Source organism: Bos indicus, chromosome X (assembly GCF_029378745.1).
Source record: "Bos indicus isolate NIAB-ARS_2022 breed Sahiwal x Tharparkar chromosome X, NIAB-ARS_B.indTharparkar_mat_pri_1.0, whole genome shotgun sequence".
NCBI classification, from domain to species: domain Eukaryota; kingdom Metazoa; phylum Chordata; class Mammalia; order Artiodactyla; family Bovidae; genus Bos; species Bos indicus.
This window is the reverse complement of record NC_091789.1, coordinates 34206408-34232999: the sequence shown is the minus strand read 5'-3', so window position 1 is coordinate 34232999 and position 26592 is coordinate 34206408. Positions and strand designations below refer to the sequence as shown.

The following is a 26592-nucleotide window of genomic DNA, read 5'->3' as shown; positions in this document are numbered from 1 at the left end:
GCAGTCCATGGGGTCGCAAAGAGTTGGACACAACTGAACGACTAACACTTTCACTGTAATCCCTCCCCCCAAATATGCAGCTATCTAAATAAGAAATGCCTGTGTGCAGATGCATCATCAGGTTGGGGCAATAGGAAGCAACAGGGAATGGCCCTACTCTGTGATGTGCACTTGGGGGAGCTGCCTACCATTTATAAAAGTCTAGCCTCCAGGAATACAGCAAAGCACTTAGTAATGCGGTATTTCTTACTCATTTAAGGCTCATACGGTCATCCACAGCTGACCTGTGAGTGACCATGACCTGCATGTGAAAGTGAAGGGGGTGGAGCACAGGATTCTGTGGAAACCACCTAAACGCCAATGCTCGCAGCTCCATTTCCCCTGAAGCCCTTTCCCATGAAGAAACCTCTTTCTGACTTGGCAGGCTCACCGGGGCATCCAGTGATGGTCCTGAGACATGCCCTCACATTTGGCTCACTGGAGGGCCAAGGTGTGTGTGTGTGGGCCACCCGCTAGCGTGACAGTAGTTATGACTCTCACAGCAGAGTGGACGTCAAAAGAGGTCCCCTGGGGCTGCACATCCAGGGCCTTGCTGCCCATCGGATTCACCTCGAAACCCCCAGCTTCCTGGCTCTACCACCACTGTCTCCTCCAGGCTGAGGCCCAGGCCCCCAAGCTCTGTCACAGCTCCCTGGCTAATTCTCAGTGGACCGCCAAGTTGATAACCACCAGCCTAGAGCATGGGTGGGGCAGGATGGCCTAGAGCCCCGGTGTCAAGGCAGACATGACAATGCATTGGCCTCAACACAGAATCTCTGAGTCCTGAGTTTGTTTATATAATCAGTGTCCTTTTAGTTCTCATCTCATGATGCTGCTCAGACTATTATGGGAAATGGGACACAATCTCTGACATTTAGTGGACCCTCATTAATTGCTGGCTGGCATTAGAGAGGGCAGATATGGAAGTGCTCTGGGAATCCAACCCTGTCCTTTGAAGACGGGGGCCCTGAGACCCAGGGATGGGCAGCATGGCCAGAGGGCCCCAGGGGCGCCCGCAGATGCAGGGCCTGCCTCCACCGCTCAGCTACCTCTGGACTCACAGTCTTCATTCCCCCACAGCAGGACGCCAACCACCCCATCCCTGCAGGGTGGGCTCCCCCTCTCTGAGAGAGGGGACTTGCTTACTTCTCTGCCTTTCTTCTTAAGAAGTCTGCAACCCCAACAAAGACACTTTCGGGGGTAGCTCTATCACCAGATTAATGAGGCCTGACTAGCAGGGGTGGGCGGGAAGGGGCTGGGGTGGGCTGCAGGAGGCACACGAGAGGCCCTCCACTCCACTCAGGAGTGCTTACTATGGACGTGACCCACGGCAGGTGCTCAGTAAACAGTAGCAGCTGAATGAATGCATGGCCAATGAACGCAAATGACCTAGCACCCAGCTAGCTGTTTCGTGTCTTCCTGGCCATTCATTCAATAAGTTAAGGGCTGCAGACAAGCTACTGTGTTTAAGACTGAAATTTGGTCTCTTATATTTTTGCCCGAAGACTTAAAAGGAAATCCAATATATCGAAAATAGAAATGTCTAAAATGGATCAGTAAGGAATGACTCAGTGTGGGCTTTACATAGGATCCCCTGCTGGGAGTCCGAGCTGGCAATAGCTATGCCCAACATGACGCTCTTAATGTCTTGGAATCAATGGAAGTTGAATGCCAGGGAAGTCTGCATAGGACCAGGTTGGGGAAGGATGGGGTTGGGGGGATGGGAAGGAAAGTAGGGAGGGCAGGGGCTGTGAGTTGCAAGGGCCTGGACTTCCTGGCTCACGCTGTAGGTTTCAAGGTATTTCATTTAACTGTGGATTGGCCATTATCCTTTTGGGATTAAAGGAGCAAGAGGTAGGGAAGGTAGGCCACAACCACCAGATGCTAAAGTTAATAGTGGGAACCACTGGCAAGGAAAGGGGCCTCCAACTCTCTGAAATGAGAGTATGTGCCCCCAAATTTTCAGGCACTCACTGAGTGCTGCCAAGCCACTATTCCCCACTCAGTTCCACTTTGCTAATGGCTGCAGCTTTGCATTTTCAGATTTTATAGGGAGAGCTTTCAATGGTTGGCCTAAAGTAACCTGGCTCGATGGCCACATCCCCAGCCAAGCCTAAATAAGCTGAAGGAAGTTGGCTGTGTGGACAGACGTACTTAGCCAGGCTACACCAGCATCTGCTCTCACCAGGCCTCTGGGAAGCGTGGCGATCTATTGCAAGTTCAGTGTCTCCTCCATCAGGATCCCATGACTGCTTACTCATCTCTATTGCGAGAAATCGGCCTGGCTTTCCCTGCTGCTGGTGCCACGCTGACATCATGGCTGGGTCACCTGGACACCTGGGTGCTGCCGCCACTGAGGTCAGCCTGTCTGGGCTGGGGTGCTTGACTGAAATAGGTGGCCACCCTTCTGATCAAGTGCCACAGAGAGCTTGCTACCCTGGAATGACTTCCCTTCTCAGCGTCATGTTGGGGGCAGCAGGTCCCCACCAAACTTCCAAACCCTTCTAAATAGCTTTACCTATGGCCATTTTCCAGTCTTTGTGGACTCCGTACAGCAAGCTGTGGACCCAGTTGCCAGGCAGCCCCTACTTCCTCCAGGTGGGCCTTGTACTACCCGTGACCCCGCCCTCTCACTGGGAGGGCTTTATTTTTTTAACAATAAGGGAATCAGTAGCCATCTGCAGGATTGCCAGAGACCACATCTCAACCTTCCCTGTTTACATGAAACAGAATGGGTTATGATCTGCTCATGATCCACAGCTAGCTAGGGGCTAACACTAGCACTAGACCCCCAGAGGCCTGTGGTGTGGAGGGGGGAAGGGCAAGTGAGGGATGGTGCCCTGGCGTCTTTTAGAAAGGAATGACTTTATCTCCATCCACCAGGACCAGCAGAGTCCCATTTCATAATCGGGTAGACAAAGCCACCAATGTGATCCTCACGACCTGATAAACATTCATTAAAATGCATTTCAAAGCATGTGATGCCTTCCCCACCCCCTAAATAATGAGAAAACAAAGGCAACCCTTCTGATAGGGGCCAACTTCAGCTCTGAAGTCAACATTATTTCTGTTCTGTCTGAACAATGACATATGGCAATTCTTCCCTTTCTACATTTTAGTCTGGAATGGCAAAAAAAAGAAAAAGGCAACAAAATCTTGGAAAAAGGTCTAGGTTATAAGAGTACAGTCTGGGCTCAGAAAACAGGCATAAATAGAAGAAAGAATATTTCATATATATGTGTATATTACTATTTCATATATATATATACACATATATATATGTATATAACTCATTCTAAGGAAGTCTGGCAGGCTGCTATAAACACTTAATTTTGGACACTGTAGCTGGTGGTTTAACAAGAACACCTACAAAAGGCCAGCAAAAATATACACTATCCGTTTTGACTAAGAATGTAGGAGGGTGTACGTGTCCAAGAGAGACCATTTTTTTCCCTCCAGAGGCCCTGAGCAAAAGCATCTCAAAGCTGGAAATCGCCTGTGGTGGTGCAGTCTCCCCTTCCTCCCTCACTAGCGCCCCCTGTGGCTCAGCAAGGCCGGTCTGCTTTTGCTTCTCTCAGGCTCGCTCTCTCACAAGACTACCCACCCACCGTCAACAGCTTCCATGTGCTGTTACATATGCTTCCAGTGAGTTGCCAGGAACCTCATGCTGGCCAACGAGCTTGGATTTCAAGGCCTTTGAGACAAGAGTGTTCCCAGTAGACTTGCTCAGAACAGAGATGACATGGTGGGGCCTGGGCGAGGCAGCCCCAGAATAGAATAAGGGAAGATGCGGCAGGACGAGGACAGGGTTTGCAGGAAGAGAGAGGAGGTGAACTAAATCCCCACAAACTAAAACTGACATTTCTGTAGCACAAACAGGACTTTCAGCAGAAAGACTTTTCAGAACTATAAAGACCTGAGGCTGTGGAGAATCCCGGGGTGGATGGGAATGGCAGGGAATCCTGAATGCTGATTGGCTTCTAGAGGAGTCAGTTTGTCTCAGGAATGAATCTCTGCTAAGAGGTGGTTTGGAGCCAGAATCTCACCCGGGCTTGCCCTGAGCTGGCAGGCTTCATGCTTGGCAGAGACAGGCTGGGCTGGAGGAGCAAGCCCTGGAGTGGCACCAGCAGACCTGATGGAAGTCTTACCACCTCCATCTGCTGTGTGACTATGGGCAAGTCACTCCCCTTCTCTGAGCCTCGATTTCTTCTGCAGAATGAGTACACAGTTTGCTTGCCCTGGGTGCCTCACAGTATCCTTGAGGAGTACACATCAGAAGCACTTATTGTCACTGATGTCACTCCCCAGGCCCTGGTCCCCAGGCTGCCACAGTGCCCTCCAGTGTGGGCCTCAGCTTGCTCTCTGGCAGATGAAGTCACATCCTCTAGGATCTGGACATGAGGCTGAGAGTGGAAGGAGATGAGCAGCCTGGCACTGATGACACTGACCTGACAGCCAGTGGTGCTGCTTGCCACCACCCACCACTCTGGGCTCCACCACCCTTTCTGCAACCCTCAGCCATCCCAACCTGAGTGATCTCAACAGCAGCCCCCACAGATGGGGATTTTCTAGAACTGTGTTCTCCCTTTATGTAGTGCAGGCATACCAGGTGGAAAAATTGGTAGTTCTAAGAATGGCCTCAAACTCACAGAGGCATATGGATTTAAGGGGCTCATAATTCATCCTGTACCACCCCCTAAGAAGCCTCCAAATAGTCCATCATTGACCAAGTGTTTCTCGAGTCCGAGCCTTGCACTCCTACACTGTCAGGACTGCTGGGCCCTTAATGCCTGGCCAACCCCCTCCCTTTCACATGAGGGTTCATGAGGTGCAGAGCCAGGAAGAGATGTGCCCATGGACCAGTTCAGTTTCTCTGACTCCCAGGTTGGCCTCTTTCCACTGGAAGAAACCCTGCCCTGGACTCCTCCAAACACCTCCCCAAGTAGCATCATCAGGGGGACAAAGATGACTACTTGGGGGAGAAGATAAAGATGGAGTCGCTTTCAAGTACCAGGATGGATTTGACAAGGTTGAAGGCAGGTCTTGAAGCGTAAGCAGAAGGGGACTTCAGTTCTGCCTCTGCCCCAACAATGGGCTAAATAAGATGGAGACAGGCTTTAGACCATGGCAGGAAGGAATTTTCCTGCATGGGAAACTCGACAGCTGTGTAGGCACGGGAAGAATCCAGAGACACCTGACTCATCTGGTGTATTCTGGAGGTCACATGCTTACCGAATAAGCACATTTTAGTGGCTGGGCACCAACTCCTGGCTCTAAAATACACAAACTGCCTGCAGATGTACGCAGTTCAATGAAGAGATCTTCGAGTCAGGCTGTTTTAGCTCTGATGTCATAAAAGCAGAGGCTGGGAGGGAACATGGGATGATGAGTTTCGGGTCAGTGCACAGACCCTCCACATGCTTTAGGTCCTCTTTTTTTCCAGATTTATTGAGGTATGCTCGACAATAAAGTTCTAATTCTTGAGGTTGTACAATTAGAATTTTTTTAAAGCACACAATGTGATGATTTACTATAAGTATACACTGTGAAATGATTTAGGTCCTCTTTTTCTCAAAATGAGGCAAAATTCATAGAGCATAAAATTAAGCTTGTTTGAGTGTACAAGTCTGTGGCCTCTGGTATGTCTGCAGTGCTCTGCAACCCAGATGGGGAGAGTGAGGCCGCTCACCAATCTGTTATCAGAATCATGTGAGCTTAGAGATGGAACGTGAGTGTAGGGTCTGGCAAGGTGCTCATATCAAATACATAAGTCTCTGTCTTTCCACTCTTGAAAACGCAAACACTTTCTTGGTGGTCCTAAAATAGTCTGTAACACAGTTACTCAGCAGCATTTGCCGTTCGAGGCAGACCTGCCTTTACTCATTGGCGGCATTCCTGAACAGCTGTGTGCAAGGCTAACTCTTGTCAACCAGATCATAAATGCAACAAGAATTTGCCATTGGAAGGAAATCCTCAGTAAAGGCTTTTATGAAGTGGAAGATCTCTCATCCAAACTTATCTTTCTTAAAGGTGTAGCACTCAGAGGTATTGGCCTTTCTCCTAATGAATCTTTACTGACTTTCAGCCGCAGACATGTGCTGATGTTCCAGAGTTCCAAGGCGCACAGCAATAAGAGCAGTTTTACGTATTGAGAATAATGACAACCTGAAACTATTCTTTTCTTTCACTGTGTGTGGAAAGTGTCTGTTATGGCACCAGAGAATATGTCAGACAGCCTGAAAAATTTCCCCTGCCTCTGTGTGTGTGTGTGTGTGTGTGTGTGTGTGTGTGTGTGTGTGAATGTGATGGTGTTGGTGATGGAGGTGGTATTGGTGCTGGTAAATGAGGTGGTGTTGGTGTTTGGTGGAGGTGGTGTTGGTGGTCTTGGTGTTTGGTGGAGATGGTAGTGTTGGTGTTTGGTGGAGGTGAAGGTGTTGGTGTTTGGTGGAGGTGGTGTTGGTGGGGGTGCTAATGGTGGTGGTGAGGCTTTAACAGGTAGTGGCCTGGGTGCTGATGGTTAAGGCACCATTCCTACAGAGTGCTTCCTTTCTGGTCCACCTTACTGTAAGAAGCTGCACTGACTGGGCCAGGGGAAGACTGAAAGTGTTAACAATTCTGAATGTATTATTAACAGAAACTTCAAAACTGTCTCCTTGTCATCATTCATAATTACCTTTTTCTCACTTGGAAAACTGAAGCTGAATTATTGGCAAAAACACAAGAGATTTTTGTTTGTTAAAATGCTGCCAATAAAGTAATTCTGTCAGATTTAAGTACAGGAAAGGGCAAGGCATTCTTTAAGTTCCTTAGCTGTCACGTGGCTTAAAAATAATAGGATGGACAGCACTCGGCTACTGTACTCTTAGCTCTTTGAAGCCATATATTCAGAAAGCAGACGTTGGATGTTGGTGTCTGGGGGCTGGCTTCCTGGAGATATTTTATATTGGCCAAGTTCATTGTTCTAAAGTCCAAAGGCTTGACTTAAAGGAGAAAGAAAAAGAGGCAAGACAATGCTGAGATTTTCTGATGGTGTCATGCAGGCAGCCATAACACTGGACAACTTTAGTGTCTCAAGCTTATTCTAGAAAAAGAGAGTGGCATGGAGCATCTGTTCACTATAGAAAGGGAGGCTTCTAACTGTACAAAGCAGGGCTGTTTAGGGGACCCAGAACAGAGACCCTCTCAGAATAAGCACACACTGGGTAGAGGAGTGCAGAACCAGACTCCAAAGGAGCTGGAATTCAAGTACAGACAGTACACAAAGAGCAAGAACAAGAACAGAGTGTGAGTAGGATCCTTCAGAGGACCGAAGGGGAGTGATGTGACAGAGTGTTCAGGAGGACGGGTGCAGAATGCTCCAGGCAGGAGGACAGAGGTCCTGGGGGGAAGCTCACAGCATGTTCCAGGGACAGGCAGGTGGCCAGTGTGCTTGGTGTACAGCAAGCCAGGGGGACACCTGTGGCTCACAGAGAGCTTTGCCACCCTGGGAAGGGGGTGGATGGGAAGATATTTGCAATGGGAAACCACTGTCAGGGGTGGTTGCACCAAGGAATGACCAGCTCTGTCTATTTGTAAAAGGTCTGCCTGGATGGTAATGGGAGAGCTGTGGCTCAGGAGAGGAAGCAGAACTCCTGGAGAGGTGTCAAAATCTGTGGTAGTCCCTCAAGTGGCACAGACTTATGAGAGGAAACTACGGCCTTGGGAAAAACGATCCAAAGCCCAGTGACTTAGATTAGGGGCTGTAAAACTTTCTGTAAGGCTCGAAGAGTAACTATCTTAGACTTTGCAGGCCATGTACTCCCTGCTGAAACTCTAGAGTGGACAATATGTTAATGAATGGGTGTGGCTTGTGCCAATAAAACTTTATTTAGAAAAACAGGCTGTGGGCCGCATTTCATCCATGGGTGGGAGTTTGCCTAGCCCTGACCTACCACACAGGCATCTACCCCAAGGCACAGAGGTTATTTCCAAATTGCCTTCCTCACACTGCAGGGGCATACATAGGCCTAGTAGCAGGCAACATTTTCAGAGCTGAAAAGTTTCAAGATTTCAACCATCAGACAAGCTAGGTGACCATTTCTGAACTGGGTAAGGCATGCAGTAGTCTCAAATGCCCTGTTTAACCTTCACTAATGACAGTTGTTATTACTGCCCATCTGTTGGCAGGTGCTCTGTGGGTTCCATGAAAGGAAGGTTGGGGCTTCCTCCTCATCTCTGTACCCCCAGACTGCCTAGTCTTGTGACAGGGCTCAGCTGGCATCTGCAGATGTGAATTAAGCCAGGGAACAAAAGATTTCCTGCAAATGACCCTGGTCGCTTCTATTCCCAGCACAAGGCCAAGAGGCAAGCACTTTCCAGAAATTATGATGAACTCACTATCTGGCCCCATGAAGGACACCTCTTCGTCTTTTGTGTGTTCAGGGCCTCTTGTGTTCAACAAAGAGGGTGACCTGGAGACTTTCTGAGGGATCTTCTAGCCAAAAGGGAAGGCAGCCACTGCTCACTAAGCATTCAGTGTATGTCGAGGATGGAGTCAGGTCTCAGCGTCATGAAAGCACCTGCCAGCTGACTGCCTTGGGGAGCAATGGGCCTGGAGAAGAGCTCTGGATGGGGATCAGGAGAGGGACTGTGCCCTGCAGCCCCAGAGGGATGCAGACAAAGGTAGGTTGGTGCAGAGGGATAGGGGCAGGAGGGAGGGAGGGGTGGCACCAGCTACATGTGGGTCTTGGGTCTGGGTCCTTGGTGGCCAAATTCACCCTGGGCTCCTGCCTGCCTTTCTAATTTTGTTACTTTGGGGTTTGGTGATCTGGTGATGGGAGGAGGAGGGAGATGATGAGCAGAAAGGAAAGGCCAAGGGGCAGAAGGCAGGGTTTTGACAAATTATTATACGTCAACTGCAGACATTAAAATCTGTAGGCCAAACCTTAAAAGTTCATGCTTCCTGTCCCCAGGTCTAGAACTGGGCACGCCAGGGGCAGCTTATGACATGCATCTCCACAATCTGAGCCACGCTGAGTTCTCCAGCTGGGTATTTTCAATGAAAGTAAGAGGCTCCATCCTGCACAGGCCAACCCAGAGTTTGATGTGCCCAGCGCCTGTGAACCAGGGCTGCCCCATGCCAGCCTGTACATACCCTAGTGGGCTCTCCTGTCTCCCTGACCTGGGGTCCAACACTGTCCATCCTGCCCCCACCCCAGGGAGCTCAAGTTCCAGACACCTGTCACCTCAGGCCTGACGTCAAGAAAGCTGGGGCCAGGGGCTAGACAGGAATGCAGCCACGGCCAGTGTGGGCTCCTGGAAGTTAAGAAATAGGCAGTGCCAGTGAGTGCCAGCTGCCAAGTAGACCTGCCCCTTTCAGGAGCCTCCCCTGAGCATGGACTGTGGTGGATTTTCCGGTCACCGCTGTGCTGGACGGTGCTACCCAGGCGGGACCCGGATGCAGAGCCCAGTGGTATCCTGCCAGGCCAGCAGTGTACTGCCCTCATGGAGAGGCCAGGCTGAAGGCAAGGCCTCTGCCTGGCAGGGCGTCTGGAACAGGGTCCAGCCCTCCCTGCAGGAGAAAGGGGCGGGAGGAAAGGAAGCGAACAGCTGCGTGCTCCGTGGGGGGGAATCCCCAAATAGAAAGGCGCACACACCCTGCAGGCTGTGACCCAGAACGCTCAGAGTGGCACCACCCTGAGCTCCAAGGACACTTGTCTCCCATCACCCTTCTGAGTCAATGCCCATCTCTGATCATTTTTTTTTTTTTCAAAGTGCTAACAGTGTAATAACCTGTGTGGTTTACACTGAGTTCAGACCCATACCTTGTTCACAGTCATCTGACGCGGACAGAGGGCAGAGTCCCATGCAGGATTCCAGTAACTCTCAGGGACAGCTGCCTCCCCGAGGAGCTGATGCCTGGAGCCCCACCCCCAACCCCTGGGTCCAGAAAGCTCCCCTCTCCTGGGGCTGGAGCCGCACAGGCACCATGCCTGAAGCCTGCATGAAGCAGGGGACACCAGGTTGCCTCTCCAGATTTCTAAGACAGCTGTTTTGACCACTTAGCCCAGGACCTGGGTGGCTGTCCCTACCTCCCTGTGGGGTTTTAATTATACTGGCTCTTAGCTCCCAGGCTGGGCAGCTGGTGATGCCAGTCAGAAGATTCCATGGAGCCACGAGTATGAAGTCAAGATGCCTCTCCACTCTATCTCTGTTTATGGGCTGTCTGCTACTGGAGTGGACTGTCCAGGCAATCTAGGGCTCTGTTCTGTCCACTGCTATAGCCTGAACCCCAAGTTGTGCCTGACTGGGGAGGACTCTGTCTGTCTTAAGTCCCAACTGGGGAATGGAAAGCAGGCAAGGAAGAGGGGCTTTGGAGTCAGGGCACCTGGGTTTGAGATCTGAGTTTCCAACCTACTGCCCATATAATACTGGGAAAGCCCCTCGGTCTCCTCCCTGGTGAAATGGAGATCTTGGTCCGCGTGTCACAGGAGTAGACAAACTACTGTCTATGAAGGAGCATGCCCTTCTCCTCTGAGCTTCTGAGGACAGATCTGTTCCCCGTGAAGGAAGCCTGAGAAATCTGCCCTTGACTGGGAGCTGCTGTAGCCCAGTGTCTAGCACAGGGCTGGGTGCACAGGAAGGACCCCATAAAATTGGCAGGATGGGCCCTCTGACTTCAGGAGGAAAAGAACTTACTCACACAAAGTGCCAGGCAGAGCCTGGGGATGAAATGCGATGTCTCCTCACTGAGTCCCCCCTACTGGGCACAAAGTCCCAAACTTAGCACGGCAGCAAGTGAATGGCCCTCCTCCTTTATCTGAAGCAGACAGACAGACAAGACTCCTTTCTTCCCTTTCTTCAGCTCCCTTTGCATTTAGAGGTGAAAAGAAGAAGGGGTGAGCGGTTGGTTAAGGTCATACCACGGGTACAAAGCAGGCTGCACTTGGGGCCACCCAAATGGGGACCCTTGATATAGCTCCCCTTTTCATACTGTTCATGGGGTTCTCAAGGCAAGAATACTGAAGTGGTTTGCCATTCCCTTCTCTAGTGGACCACGTTTTGTCAGAACTCTCCACCATGACCCATCCATCTTGGGTGGCCCTACACGGCATGGCTCATAGTTTCATTGAGTTAGGCAAGGCTGTGGTCCATGTGATCAGTTTGGTTAGTTTTCTGTGATTGTGGTTTTCATTCTGTCTGCCCTCTGATGGATGAGGACAAGAGGCTTGTGCAAGCTTCCTGATGAGAGGGACTGGCTGTGGGGGAAAAAAAGCTATGGTTTTTCCAGTAGTCATGTACAGATGTGAGAGCTGGACAATAAAAAAGGCTGAGCACCGAAGGATTGATGCCTTCAAACTGTGGTGCTGGAGAATACTCTTAAGAGTCCCTTGGACAGCAAGGAGAGCAAATGAGTTAATCCTAAAGGAAATACACCCTGCATATTCATTGGAAGGACTGATGCTGAAGCTGAAGCTCCAATATTTTGGCCACCTGATGCAAAGAACTGACTCACTGGAAAAGACCCTGATGCTGGGAAAGATTGAAGGCAAAAGAAGAGGACGACAGAGGATGAGATGGTTGGATGGCATCACCGACTCAATGGACATGAGCTTGAGCAAACTCTGGGAGATGGTGAAAGAGGACATGCAGAGGACAGAGGACAAGCCAGGAGCACGGCATGCCTTTCCTTTTCTGACTGTATATCTAATACCTTAAAGCTTCCATTTCATCTGGAGCTGCCTTATGAAGGGAATAGATGGCTGCTCAGAGCTGGGGAATCTTTACAACTTTGGGCGGGGTGTAGACTGAGACAGAGACAACTGAGTTCCAACTCCACCCGAGCTCCAAAACACACCCACCTGGCACGCTAGTATTTGAGAGATTTGTGTGCTAGTCTTCAATCCACTCACCATGCTGGGGGAGGAATGGCTGGAGATCTTAACTTCAAAAAGAGGGGCCAAATGTTTTGCCTCCTGTTAAAACTCCATACACTCACTGCCGGGACTGGATGCCTTATTAAGCTTGAGTGGATGCCCAAACGTTCAAAAGGTAAAACTCCAGATCACACAAGAGTTATTAAGCAATCAGGCAGCTGAATGAATGAACAAATGCTGAGAGGGTGCTGTGCTTTCTTATGATAACTACTCCCGCCTGACATGTACTCAGGGTTTTGTGGTTTTCAACATGATTCAGAGCCAAGAGACAGCAGAGGCCATCAGCGAAGAAAGCAGGCTCTGAGCTCTGCTGTGTCTTAGCTCTGTGACTTTGTCAAGTTCCTTAACCTGAGTCTCAGTTTCCTGGGGATAGCCTCTTTATCTCAGGGTTATTTTCAGGATTACAGGAGATAAGGCACCTTGAATGCTTAGCAAGTGCCTGGCACCTAGTCAATTCTCAAATAAAAGTGGCTCTTCTTACTCCTGGTTAATTTGATCTTTGTCCTCAGGGTGGGTAAAGGATGGCCAAAGCCCCATGGCTAGTTAGGAGCAGAAGCAAGACTGGAATCAGGTGTCCTGAGCCCTGGTCTTAAGCCAAGAGCGATCATCACATCGCATGCATGTTTTCCTGAATGGGAACTCACAATGATTCACATGGAGATCCCAGGGCTGTTTAAAAGAACTCTCCTTTGGGACTGATATAATTTTATGAGCAGATCTTGACTTGAAATTAGTTTTTTTGTTAGTCCATTTCTTGGAAAAGGACAAGGAAACCAGGTAAGCTGATGTCTGTATCAGACCTTCTCCACTGAGGCTGCTGGCAGGAAGAGACAGGGTGGTGTTAGGAACGTGATTCCAGAAGCACACAGTTTCCCAGGATGGGGCTGTGGGGTATCATCCCTGGACACTAGAAAACATCCAAGGGAAAGCAAGCACAGGAAACAGCCAAGACCCCAGTCCAGGCCACACTCAGAAACACTAGCCCTGCTCCTGCCAAGGACTGCCTCTTGGTGCTCCCATTCTGGGTCCTGTACTTGTCTGGACAGCAGGTTTCATGGTGAACTGACTGGCCATTATGCTTTGAAACTGTCTGTCTCTGTCCACAATCAAGGGGTTGCTGAACTACTCAGCATGTGGGGCCTGTAGGGCAGAGCTCCACGTGGGTACTGGTTACCTTACTGAAGCTGCCGGGGTTGACCAGCCAAGAGAAGTCAGTTATGCTCAAACCAAGAGCTGCCCCAGCTACTGGTGGCCACATCAGCAGTGCCTGGCTCGGTCAGGCTCCACATTTACCCATCAGGCACAGCAAAAAGAGTGGGCTCCTTGAGTGTCAGACCCTTCAGAGGCCACAGGCATCTTCCAGGAAGATGAACGTGGCTTTTATTGCCAAGAGGACTTATCTGAGAGACTTGCTTTTGGAGCCTAAGGCTTATTTTTTTGGATCTGCTCAACTGAGGCAGGTCCTTGGTCTTCTAGGACAGCTTGGACTTTCGGAACCAGCTCACTCAGAGCTACAGAACAAGGGGTGTTGCGGAGGAGGGAGAAACGCTAAAGCAATGCATGTGCATTTTTGGCCAGGCTTACAAAGGACTCTAAAGGCCACCTGCAAAGAGAAGCCAAGCCCAGAAATGGTGTGAGCCGAGTCTATTTCTCCAGAGTGAGGGTACAGGTGGCTGCTCGGAGGACGTGTTCTAGGAGGAACCCATCCTGCATCCAGATCTACACCAGTCAAAACCAAGCCGGTTACTTAACTAGTCACACTTTACACAGGGGTGGTGGGGCTCACAGGGTAAGAGGAAGAGGATCCTGCACCTTCAACCCCCACTACAATCTTTTCTCCTTGGGATGGAAACAAGTGTGGAACAAAGGAGAAATTGCAAGACCCGCTGAAACTGAGCCTGGTCTCTGGATGTATCACCAAGAGGTTTTCCTTCACAGACTTAGTTCTTGACCATAAAAGAGAAGCAAGAGCTAGAAAGGGTAATGAGGATGGAGGGTGGAGATTGACTTGGAAAGATGCCTGATGGGATGGCTGGCAATTTGGAGGACAGGATATGGGTAAGTAATTGCTCCCTCTCTGCCATCCCATCTGATTGGTATCCTTTTCGAGGTGGAACTCCAGTAAACAAAGTTTTGTAAATGTCTCAACTATCACTTTCTCAATATATTTTTAGTGACAGACAACAAGGTCAAAAAAGAGAAAAAAGATTTCAACCATGTCCTCACTCCCTGACAGCTGTGCAAAGATCAGAATTCTCACCTAAATAGAAAACTGACTTACTCAAAGTAGACTGCCCTTGGAATTGGAGAAGCTGGGCCCTCTAGTTACGTGAAATGACATTACCTCAAAGCCCCCAGCTTCCATTTCTCTGAACAGGAAGGAAGCAGACCCACGGGTCTAGAAGAGCCATTTCCTCTCTGCTCTATTAATTGCTGAGATTAAGCAAGCCACTCCTTTGTGGACCTAATGCACTGAGATAACAGCCATTGTGCTTACAGCACCTCCTAGTAACTAAGCTAACTTGGTAGACTAGTGAGGTTGTAGGCTTTTATTGTCAACCAACCAATGGCTCCCATGTCTCTTTCTAGAATCCTGGCTCCCCAAACTACTTCTGGAATCCCTAACCCTTGAGTTTCACACTCATGGATGATGTCTGAGTTCTGAGGGAGGCAAGTAGAAATTTGTCAGGTGAGTTTTTAAAAGGACATCAGGGCCAGAGAGTCAAATGGGAGTATCTTTCAGCGCCCTACTCACTGGCTTCCTGTTCTCAGTGGTACTAGGAAGCTAATGTAATATATCCAGTGCCTGTCATCCCCAAATTCCTGGCTTCCATTAAGAGAAAATGTATACTTTTTTCCCTTTTCACCCTTTGTCTCTTCCTAGTTAAAGGGGTGTATGCAGAGAGAGCTGGACTGGGAATCCAGACGGAGCCTTGGACTCTCCTGCTCTTCCTGAAACTCACAAGGAGCAGGGTCAGCTCATCTCCTGGATCTTTTCTAGGTCATATTTCAGTTTCTTTACATTTGGGGTTGGTATCTTGCCACCAAGTTTGCACAGAGAACTTCAACAACACATCTTATGTTCAAATTTAAGGTTAGAAACATTCAAAACCCCCCTCCCCCCATAGCCCATTGTCTGACCGATTCCTGGAGCTTTCTGGGCTCCTGACGATTTCCCACCATGGCGAAATGGGGAAGCATGCTCTTGACTACAAGTCGACTTTTCCAGTCATCCATTGTTTGACCTGCAATTTTATTCTTGACTCTCCCAGGCGCTTCCCAAACGACCTAGACACAGGGCTTAGGGAGACAAAAAGTACACTGTCTTTCAGACACAAAGATGAGACCATTGACCCCGTGAATCACAGACTTGCACTCTGAGGACAGGTTTGGGTAGAGTTGGCTACGTGCATTTTTCTTGTCTCTCTTTCCACCCCACCACCCTCACTGAGCCCTTCCCACCTCCAGGGATGAGGGGCACGTCTGGTAGGCAGTTGGCTGGGATGAGATGGCAGTCTCTGGAGAGCTGAGGGATGGGTAGAGGAACAGCCCGATGTGACTAAATGACATCGGGCTTCAAGGCAGGGAAGGCTTTTCTGCAGGACACCATGAGATCTTCTGTTCTCTAACACAGAATTTTTTTTTAATATGAAAACCAAGGTGGTTGGATCAGGTGATGGCTTAACTGCCCTTTCAGCTCTATTGAAGCCTTCGGTCCATAGAAGGGGCACCTGCCAACTCTGCCCCTGTGAACACCAAACCAAGTGAGCGGACTAACAGGTCATAACCCGACAATCACTGGAAGGAAGCAATGGCTGTTGGAAGGGGCTCACGAAACTCCGGTGCACTGGTTTACAAAAAGGTAACCGAACCGGCTGCGATCACGATCACGGCTGTGCCAGCTGATGCCCTCTATGACAGACGAACAGACACATGCAAACCCAGGGACAGCAGATGTGTTTTATTTCTTTTTGTTTCTCAGAATGTCAACATGGAATTAGAGCTCTGCCAAGAGATTCATTTGTGAGGGAAGCTCTCCTTCCCTAGATCTCCTTGGCAGGACAAATACTGGTCTAAAATTTCCGTATCCACATATCTGGCTCTGGAAAAGTGCAGACGTACTTTCCCCATTCCTCCAGTGCAGACAACTGAAACCTCTGGGCCTTACATATAAAACAAGCACCAGAAGACCCTGAAAGGTGGGGAGAAGAAAGCAAACTGGATAAAGACCTTGGGACATAGGGAACGACGCAGTGGCCAACTCCCTGGGTTTTCTTTTTGCCTCACAGATCCCAGACTGGGACTGAAGAAGCAGACAACCCAAAGTACCAGTGAACACAGACAAAACAGCTCCTGCAAAAGTCTCCTCTCTTTACTCAAAGGGCCAGTAAAGGGGCAGTCTCCCAAGACTGAAAACTTTTATGCAAGAGCCAGTCTTCTTCAGCTAAACACCACAGACAAAAGGGTGGTCCCACCCAGTCCCATCAGCAAAGGCCAGTTGGGAGCCTAGACTCCACCCCCCCGAACAGAAATGAGTCATCTCCCCTGTTCCTGCCAGGGTGGTGTTAGAGGATGCCGCACAGAGTCAGGACCTTTGCCCCTGCACAGGGTCATAAGTCCACATCCCATCCCTTCCAATGTCAGCAGAGGTCACATGGGGAACAGTAATGAGGCACTCTTGCCCATCCCACCCACGGTGGCATTAGCAGAAGCCCAGTGGGGAGCTGGAACTATCATCACTGCCCAGCAACAATGAGAAGTTCCAACCTCCTTGGTGTCAATGAAGGCTAAGTGGAGAATCTGGATTTCCATAGTTACCTGGCAGAGATGAGACAGTGCACCCCTTTCCCTGCCAGAGCATTGTCAGAGAAAGTCAGCTAAACAGAAGATCTAAATGAGTGCTGAAAATCACACTTCAGGTAGGGAAGGGGAATCAAAACATTCTCAGATGAACGAAAACTAAAAGAATTCATTAAGAACATACTTCACCTAAGAGAATGGCTAAAGGGAGCTCTCTAAACAGAGAGGAAGTGATAAAAGAAGATGTTTTAGACATCACTGAGGAAAAAGGAACCATGGAAAGAGAAAAAACATGGGTAAATAGAATAGACTTTCCTTTTCCTTAAAAAGTTTTCTAAATTATATTTGGCAGCTGAAGAAACGTATATATGATGTAGTACCAAGAAACACCAAAAAAATGGCATACAGAAAGATACATGCAGAAACACCATACACGAATCAGCAAATGAAATTCTAAAAAATTTTCAAGTCACCCACAGGAATACAGGAAAAAGAAAGTAGGGACAAATACAGAAAGCAAACAGAAATTAAAAATAAATTGGCAGAATTAAGCACTAATATCAGTAAGTACATTAAGTGAAAATGATCTAAATACAGCAATTAAAAAGAGATGTTGACAGAGTCAATTAAAAAAACAAACATAACACAACTATATGCTGTCTGCAAGATGCTCACCTCAAATATAATGATATGGACATGTAGAAAGTAAAAGGATGAAAAAACTTTTAAAATCAAGCAGGGGTGGCTCTGGTAACATCAAATAACTTCAGAACAAAGAAAATGACCAGATACAGAGAAGGGCAAAGGATCAGTCTACCAAGAAGACAAAGTAATTCTAAATGTGTATGCACCAAACAACATAGCTACATGATATACACGTCAAAATTAACAGTAACTGAAAGAAGAAATAGAAAATTTGACATTTATAATGGAGACTTCAATGTCCTCTCTCAATAACTGATAGAACAATTAGAAAATCAGCAAGATATAAAAGAACTCAACACCATCACCATTTAATAAGATCTAATTGATATTTATAGAACACTCCATCAAGAAAACAGTAAAATTTACATTCTTTTCAAGCATCCAAGAAATATATACCAATACAGACACCATTTGGACTATAAAACAATCTACAAAAATTTAAAAGCATTGAAGTAATATATGCTATTTTCTCTGACTACAGTGGAATCACAATAGGAAACAAAACCAGAAATGACAACAGGAAAATCTCCAAACACTTGGAAACTAAGCAACAAACTTTAAAAAAAACTCAGGAGTCAAAGAGGAGGTCTCAAGAGAAATTTTTAAAATAAACTGAACTAAATGAAAATGAAAATATATTACATCAAAATTTGTGGGACACAAGTAAATCTGTGCTGAGAGAGATATTTACAGTTATAACAGAAATGAGGGTAAGTCTAAAATCTATAAGTTTCCACCCAAGGAACCAAGAAAAAGGAGAATAAACCCAAAGCAAACAAAGAAGGGAATAATATTAAAAACAGCCAACAAGCCCATGTAAACATGCTCAGTATCAACAGATGTTCAGTCAGTTCAGTTCAGTCGCTCAGTCATGTCCGACTCTTTGCGACCCCATGAATCGCTGTCCATCACCAACTCCCGGAGTTCACTGAGACCCACACCCATCGAGTCAGTGATGCCATCCAGCCATCTCATCCTCTGTCGTCCCCTTCTCCTCCTGCCCCCAATCCCTCCCAGTATCAGAGTCTTTTCCAATGAGTCAACTCTTCGCATGAGGTGGCCAAAGTACTGGAGTTTCAGCTTTAGCATCATTCCTTCCAAAGAAATCCCAGGGCTGATCTCCTTCAGAATGGACTGGTTGGATCTCCTTGCAGTCCAAGGGACTCTCAAGAGTCTTCTTTAACACTACAGTTCAAAAGCATCAATTCTTTGGTGCTCAGCTTTCTTCACAGTCCAACTCTCACATCCATACATGACCACTGCAAAAACCATAGCCTTGCCTAGACGGACATTTGTTGGCAAAGTAATGTCTCTGCTTTTCAATATGCTATCTAGGTTGGTCATAACTTTTCTTCCAAGGAGTAAGCGTTTTTTAATTTCATGGCTGCAGTCACCATCTGCAGTGACTTTGGAGCCCCCCAAAATTAAGTCTGACACTGTTTCCACTGTTTCCCCATCTATTTCCCATGAAGTGATGGGACCAGATGCCATGATCTTCGTTTTCTGAATCTTGAGTTTTAAGCCAACTTTTTCACTCTCCTCTTTCACCTTCATCAAGAGGCTTTTTAGTTGTTCTTCACTTTCTGCCATAAGGGTGGTGCCGTCTGCATATCTGAGGTTATTGATATTTCTCCCAGCAATCTTGATTCCAGCTTGTGCTTCTTCCAGCCCAGCATTTCTCATGATGTACTCTGCATAGAAGTTAAATAAGCAGGGTGACAATATACAGCCTTGACTTACTCCTTTTCCTATTTGGAACCAGTCTGTTGTTCCATGTCCAGTTCTAACTGTTGCTTCCTGACCTGCATATAAATTTCTCAAGAGGCAGGTCAGGTGGTCTAGTATTCCCATCTCTTTCAGAATTTTACATGGTTTATTGTGATCCACACAGTCAAAGGCTTTGACATAGTCAATAAAGCAGAAATAGATGTTTTTCTGGAACTCTCTTGCTTTTTTGATGATCCAGCGGATGTTGGCAATTTGATCTCTGGTTCCTCTGCCTTTTCTAAAACCAAAGGAAAAAGCAAAGGAGAAAAGGAAAGATATAAGCATCTGAATGCAGAGTTCCAAAGAATAGCAAGAAGAAATAAAAAAGCCTTCCTCAGAGATCAATGCAAAGAAATAGAGGGAAACAACAGAACAAGAAAATTAGAGATACCAAGGGAACATTTCATGCAAAGATGGGCTCAATAAAGGACAGAAATGGTATGGACCTAACAGAAGCAGAAGGTATTAAGAAGAGGTGGCAAGAATACACAGAAGACTGTACAAAAAAGATCTTCACGACCCAGATAATCACGATGGTGTGATCACTGACCTAGAGCCAGACATTCTGGAATGTGAAGTCAAGTGGGCCTTAGAAGGCATCACTACGAACAAAGCTAGTGGAGGTGATGGAATTCCAGTTGAGCTATTTCAAATCCCGAAAGATGATGCTGTGAAAGTGCTGCACTCAATATGCCAGAAAATTTGGAAAACTCAGCAGTGACCACAGGACTGGAAAAGGTCAGTTTTCATTCTAATCCCAAAGAAAGGTAATGCCAAAGAATGTTCAAACTACCGCACAATTGTACTCATTTTACATGCTAGTAAAGTAATGCTCAAAATTCTCCAAGCCGGGCTTCAGCAGGAGATGTTAGAGAAATGCAAATCAAAACTATGACATACCACTTCATACACAGTAGGATGGCATAATAAAGAAAGGGAAATAACAAGTGTTGACAAGAATGTGGAGAAACTGGAACACTCATACATTGCTGGTGGGAATTGAAACATTACAGCTGCTAGGGAAAGCAGTTTGGCAGTTCTTCCAAAAAAAGTAACATGGAATTACCATCAGACCCTGCAATTCCATTCCTACATATATACCCAAAAGAAATGAAGATCGATATTCAAATATTTCTACACAAATGTTCACAGTAGCATTATTCATGATAATCAAAAGGTGGAAACAACCCAAATGGCCATCAATGTGTAAATAGATAAACAAAATTTGCCTTGTCCTTACCACTGACTTATTCAGCCATACAAAGGAATAAATTATTGGTATATAGATAAAACCTACTAAGTGAAACAAGTCAGTCACCAAAGGTCACATATTATATGATGCCATTTATACAAAATATCCAGAATAGCTGAATTCATGGAGACAGAAAGCAGATTGGTGGTTGACAGGGACTGAGGGCAGGGGAGAAGAGGGGACTAACTGCTTACTAGAGATGAGGCTTTACTTTGGGTGATGTAAATTTTCAGGATCTAGATAGAGGAGATGGTATAGTACATTGTGAATGGACGAATGCCACTAATTGTCATTTGAATTTCACCTTTATTTGTTTGAAAAACCCACCAAATACTGGCAAAAATGAGAGAAACTGGATTATTTATGCATTGTTTGAGAGAATGAAAAGTGGCAAAGCTACTCTGGAAAACTCTTTTGGCAGTTTCTTAAAAACTGAACATGTAATTATTACATGGCCCAGGATTTGCACTCTTAGGTATTTATCCCAGAGGAATGAAGTCTTGTATTCATACAAAAATTGGCAAACAAGCATTTATAGTAGCTTTACTCAAGATAACCTCAAACCAGAAACAACCCAGAAATCTCTGAATGGATGAATGATTAAACAAACTGGTACCTACATACCATGGTATACCACTCAGCAATAAAGACATGACTGTTGATAATGACTTGGATGAGTCTGTAGAGAATTATGCTGAATGAAAAAAAGGCAATCCCCCAAACTTAGCCACTGTGTGATTCCATTTATATAACATTCTTAAAATGACAAAACTATAGAAATGGACTAATTAGATGTTGCCAAGGAGTAAGGAAGGGGTTGGTGTGGAAGGGAAGTGGATGTGTCCATCAGTCGGTGAAATGAGGGATTCATGTGGAGATGGACATGTTCTGTACCTTGACTGTACCCATGTTGGCATCCCAGTTGTAATATAGCTTTGCAAGATGCTATCATTAGGCAAAGCTAGTTAAGAGGGCACAAGGGATCTCTTTGCATTATTTCTTACACATGCATGTAAATCTACAATTGTCTCAAATCCACAAATTCAGTTACAATCATACGATCATATTATTTGATACAGAAGAAGCACATCACAAAATTCAACACCCATTCATGATGAAAACTCTCAGAAAACCAGGACTAGAGAGGAACTTCCTCAACTTGACAAAAAGCATCTGCAATATTTCTACAGCTAACATCACATTTAATAATTAAAGATGAAAGCTTTCCCTCCAAGTTTGGTGACATGGCAAGGATAACTACTCTCACCATTGCTCGTATCAAATCAATATGTTGAATATCTTAAACTTACCCCATGTTGTGTATCAAATATATTCCCAAGAAAACAAAAAACAAACCAGAAACAGTACTGGAGGTTCTAGCTAGTTCATTAAGGCAAGAGAATGAAATAAAAGGCATACATATTAGAAGTAAAACTATCTCTATTTGTAGGTGATTTGATTTTCTACATGGAAACCTTAAAAAATTTACAAAGTATATCCTGGAACTAATAAGCAAGTTCAGGAAGGACTCAGAATACAAGATCAACATATAAAAATCAATTGCACTTATAAATTCCAGCAAAGAATGCATGGGCACTGGGATTAAAAATACGGTACAGTTTACTATTGCTCAAATACTTCTACAGTGAAAATCAAGCAGATCACATCCAGGATTGTATGCTAAAAACTATGAAACACTAATGAAAGATCAAAGATGCTATAAATGTATAAAAGGATATTCTGTGTTTACAGAATGAAAGACTCAACATTGTACAGATATCAATTTTTCTCAAATTGATATACAGCTTTATCAAATTCCTATCAAAATCCCAGCATGATTTTTGGTAGATATAGATAAAATTATTCTAAAATTTCTATGGAAATGTAAGGGAAGGAGAAGAGATGAAACAATTCTGACAAAGAAGAATCAAGTGGAAGGAATCAACTTGCCCAGTTTCAAGACTTATTATATGACTGCATTAAACAAGATAGTGTGGTATTGGCACAGGGACAGACACACTGATTACTAGAACAGAACAGATTCTGGAAATAGATCCACATAAATATGCCCAACTGAGTCTTGACAAAAATGCAAAAGCAATTCAGTGCAGGAATGGCAGCATTTTTTTTTCTTTTTTTTAAATTTTATTTTATTTTTAAACTTTACAATATTGTATTAGTTTTGCCAAATATCAATATGAATCCCCCACAGGTATACATGTGTTCCCCATCCTGAACCCTCCTCCCTCCTCCCTCCCCATACCATCCCTCTGGGTCGTCCCAGTGCACTAGCCCCAAGCATCCAGTATCGTGCATCGAACCTGGACTGGCAACTCGTTTCTTACATGATATTTTACATGTTTCAATGCCATTCTCCCAAATCTTCCCACCCTCTCCCTCTCCCACAGAGTCCATAAGCCTGTTCTATACATCAGTGTCTCTTTTGCTGTCTCGTACACCGGGTTATTGTTACCATCTCTCTAAATTCCATATATATGCATTAGTATACTGTATTGGTGTTTTTCCTTCTGGCTTACTTCACTCTGTATAATAGGCTCCAGTTTCATCCACCTCATTAGAACTGATTCAAATGTATTCTTTTTAATGGCTGAGTAATACTCCATTGTGTATATGTACCACAGCTTTCTTATCCATTCATCTGCTGATGGACATCTAGGTTGCTTCCATGTCCTGGCTATTATAAACAGTGCTGCGATGAACATTGGGGTACACGTGTCTCTTTCCCTTCTGGTTTCCTCAGTGTGTATGCCCAGCAGTGGGATTGCTGGATCATAAGGCAGTTCTATTTCCAGTTTTTTAAGGAATCTCCACACTGTTCTCCATAGTGGCTGTACTAGTTTGCATTCCCACCAACAGTGTAAGAGGGTTCCCTTTTCTCCACACCCTCTCCAGCATTTATTATTTGTAGACTTTTGGACCACAGCCAAGGAATGGCAGCATTTTTAACACATGGTCTGGAACAATTGAACATCTATAGGCAAAAAATAAACTTCACAGTCAATCTCATGCCTTACACAAAAATTAACTAAAAATAGACCAAAGAGTTAATTGTAAGATGTAACATTACACAAGTTTTAGAAAAAGGTAGGAGAAAAATCTTTGGGATGTAGAGCTAGGCAAAAAGTTCTTTCTTAGACTTGACAGCAAAAGCATGACTCATAAAAGGAAATATTGATAAATTAGACCTTATAGAAAGTAAAATATTTGCTCTGTGAAAGACCCTGTGAATAGGATGAAAACATGACTAGGAGAAAATACCTGCCAACCTCCTATTGGATAAAGGACTAGTATCCAGAACATATAAAGAATCTCAAAAACTCAACAGTAGAAAAACAAACCACCCAATTAGAAAATAGGAAAAAGACATGAAAAGACATTCCACTGAAGAGTTTCTAAGGAAGGCAAATAAGCACATACACAGATGTTCAATATCATTAAACATTAAATAATTGTAAATTAGAACCACAATGAGATTCCACTACTTACCTATCTCTCTCTCTCTTTAGTCGCTAGGTCATGTCCAACTCTTGCGACTGCATGGACTTTAGCCTGCAGGTTCCTCTGTCCATGGAATTCTCCAGGCAAGAAGACTGGAGTGGGTTGCCATTTCCTTCTCCAGGGGATCTTCCTGACCCAGGAATCGAACCCAGGTCTCCTGCACTGCAGGCAGCTTCTTAACCAACTGAAGTATGAGGGAAGCCCCACCTACCTATCAGAATGGCTAAAATAAAGAGCAGTGGCAACACCAAAAGCTGGTGAGAATGTGGATCATCTGGACCACTCACTGTCAGTTGGAAATGTAAAACTAGCTACGCAGCTATAGGATGACACAGCACTTGCACTCTAGGGCTTTTATTCCAGAGAAATGAAAATTTATGTCCACACAAAACCTACTATTATCAAACAAGCTACCCATTTAGCTCTAAGGGAAAAAAGACAAAATTGAAAAAAATAATGCTGCTTTGGCTCTTAAAGACTCCACTCTACCAATTTGTTGCCCTGCCCCTTTGCGGTTCCCAGCAGCCCAGTGTAGACAGGACAGGTGATAGAGCAGTTTGAGCTGTGTGGATGAAGGCAACCTCCTGACTCAGCATTGCATCACTACGCTTTGGGACCAGCTGGGCCAGGGGAGCACGGCCAACAGGAAACCCAGGTGAGAGTTCCCCGCCTGGAAACTGACTTTGGTCCAAGTCAGAAGGGGTCTCCCGCCACCAGCACCCCAGCCTCTCCAGACGTGACCTCGTTTCCTCTTTGCCTCTAGAGGAATCCAGGCCTGGGAACCAGCCCTCAGGCAAACCTTTCTGCCACAGCAGCGGTGTGCTACCTTAGCACACATGACGCCAGCTCGGGCTCCTTCTGCCCTGGCAATATCCATGAACAGCTAGATAGGAAGCCTAATGCCCCCCATTAACAGAAACCCAACCCCAGCAATGTTTCCAAGCACAATCCAAGGTTGTGGATGAACTCCCAAATCATCTGCTACACACACTTTGGATTTCAGCCTCAGAAATCCACGTGAATCCAGCTTTCTCTATTCACGTTGGCTTTAATACAGAGAGAAAATGCCACCCCTCTGCCTGCATCATCAAGTAAGTCCATGCTCCAGGGAGAGGCTTGGCTCTGGGGTTCAGTAGCCTGTTGACATGGGGAATGGTGTGGGGTGAGTGGTGTCCTCCAAGCTCAGGTTCAGGGCAGAAGATTGCAGGCAGTCTCTCTCCCTTTCAGCCCAGGCTTTGAAGGCACCTGAGGGACCCCAGGGTTATCACTGGCTCACTGCTCCCTGCCTTAGCCAAGGGCTCTAGTACCGGATGTCTTGCTGTGGACTGTGGACTCGGCCAGAAGTCTGATGTCCATCTCAACGTGCCACTCAGGGTCAGATCTCCGGGCATGACAGAGGAAGGAAACAAACCAAATCAGAGGCACTTGGCAAAGAGGCAAGGGGAGCATGAGGATGGAGCAACCCTGAAGGACTGAAATCTTTCCAAGCAACAGAGTCCAAGGCCCTCCCCCAAGGAACTAAGGAGCAGAAAGCCTTGGGCTTCAGACTGAAAGGTGCAAAGGCAAGCTACACAGGAAGGCCAAGTTGACTCCACATCTCTCGTCCTAGCTGCTTCTTCCCCTATGGGCCCTGGATTGGGTGAGGAGAAGGGTCCTGCTCAGCCATTCCCATAGGAATCTCTGAGACCATGAAATCCCATCCCAGGTCTCTGGCTTGTTGGGTGTATTTTGAGTTAGGATAGGAGACACTGGGATATTAGAGTTCTCATTTTTTTTCAAGGGTGAAATTTAGCTTCCAAATGAAAGAAAAAGTCAAAAGACCTCTGGACTTCAAACAGGCTTACAGAGGAATGGAACCCAGCCAGTCAGGTGGAGGTAATAGGACGGCAAAATAATTCAAGTCTGTCTTCAGACATGTACATTGGTGTTAACATTGAATTGTGGCCCCCCATTCATGTTGATATCTTGACCCCAGTACCTTAGGGTGTGACCTTATTTGGAAATAGGGTAGTTACAGATGTGATTGGAGTAGGGTGGGCCCTTAATTTAATAGGGCTGGTGTCCTTATGAAAAGGGGACATTTGGACACAGGAGGGTAGCCTTCCTGATACCTTGATCTCAGACTTATGCTTTCTGCAAATGTGAGAAAATTCTTGTCTTTGGTTTAAGTTTGTGGAGCTTTGTTATAGCAGCGCTAGCAAACTCATATACCAGGGAGAAAAATGCTAAAGGGAAGGCACAGGTGCCAGTGAGGCTGGCCTGTGTCCACAGCCAAGGGGGGGCTCCTTCAGGGAGCTTCAGGGCTTGTTACTCTTCAGAGGTAAAGGATCCTCTCGTTTGGATGACTAAGAGCTGGAGTGTTCTGAGCCCAGGGCCATCTGTCTCTCGGCACTTAAAGAACACCCAGTTCTGGACTCTTATTATTTGGCCTGTCCCACCACCTAAAGACAGGGACCCGGGCAGCTAAGAGCTGAAGCATCCAGCCCAGGGCTCTGCTTATGGCGAGAGCATCACAAACTTGTGTAGACAAAACTGGCTGGGGTGCAGGGCTGTGTGGAAAGTAAGAGGAAGCAACAGGAAGGAGGCACCTCCACT

General features: G+C 46.3%; 1 protein-coding gene and 1 long non-coding RNA gene across 11 annotated transcripts in view; one reads left to right on the top strand and one right to left on the bottom strand.

Annotated features, from left to right (window-relative positions):
• The window catches only part of MAMLD1 (mastermind like domain containing 1), a 119426-nt gene that overhangs the window by 38852 nt on the left and 53982 nt on the right, over positions 1-26592 (bottom strand). For 6 of the 10 annotated variants that reach the window (XM_070784624.1, XM_019956279.2, XM_019956280.2 and 3 more), the window contains exon 2: positions 15096-15254. The exons of the other annotated variants lie outside the window; for them this stretch is intronic. In XM_070784624.1, the coding sequence (XP_070640725.1) occupies positions 15096-15191 (96 nt within the window). In that variant the 5' untranslated portion in view covers positions 15192-15254. The remainder of the gene's footprint in view (positions 1-15095; positions 15255-26592) is intronic. 10 annotated transcript variants of the gene reach the window in all.
• LOC139181378 (uncharacterized) lies at positions 8381-24912 on the top strand. The gene is made up of 4 exons (XR_011565356.1): positions 8381-8700; positions 14839-14955; positions 15615-15816; positions 24006-24912. It is a non-coding gene; the product is annotated as an uncharacterized lncRNA (long non-coding RNA).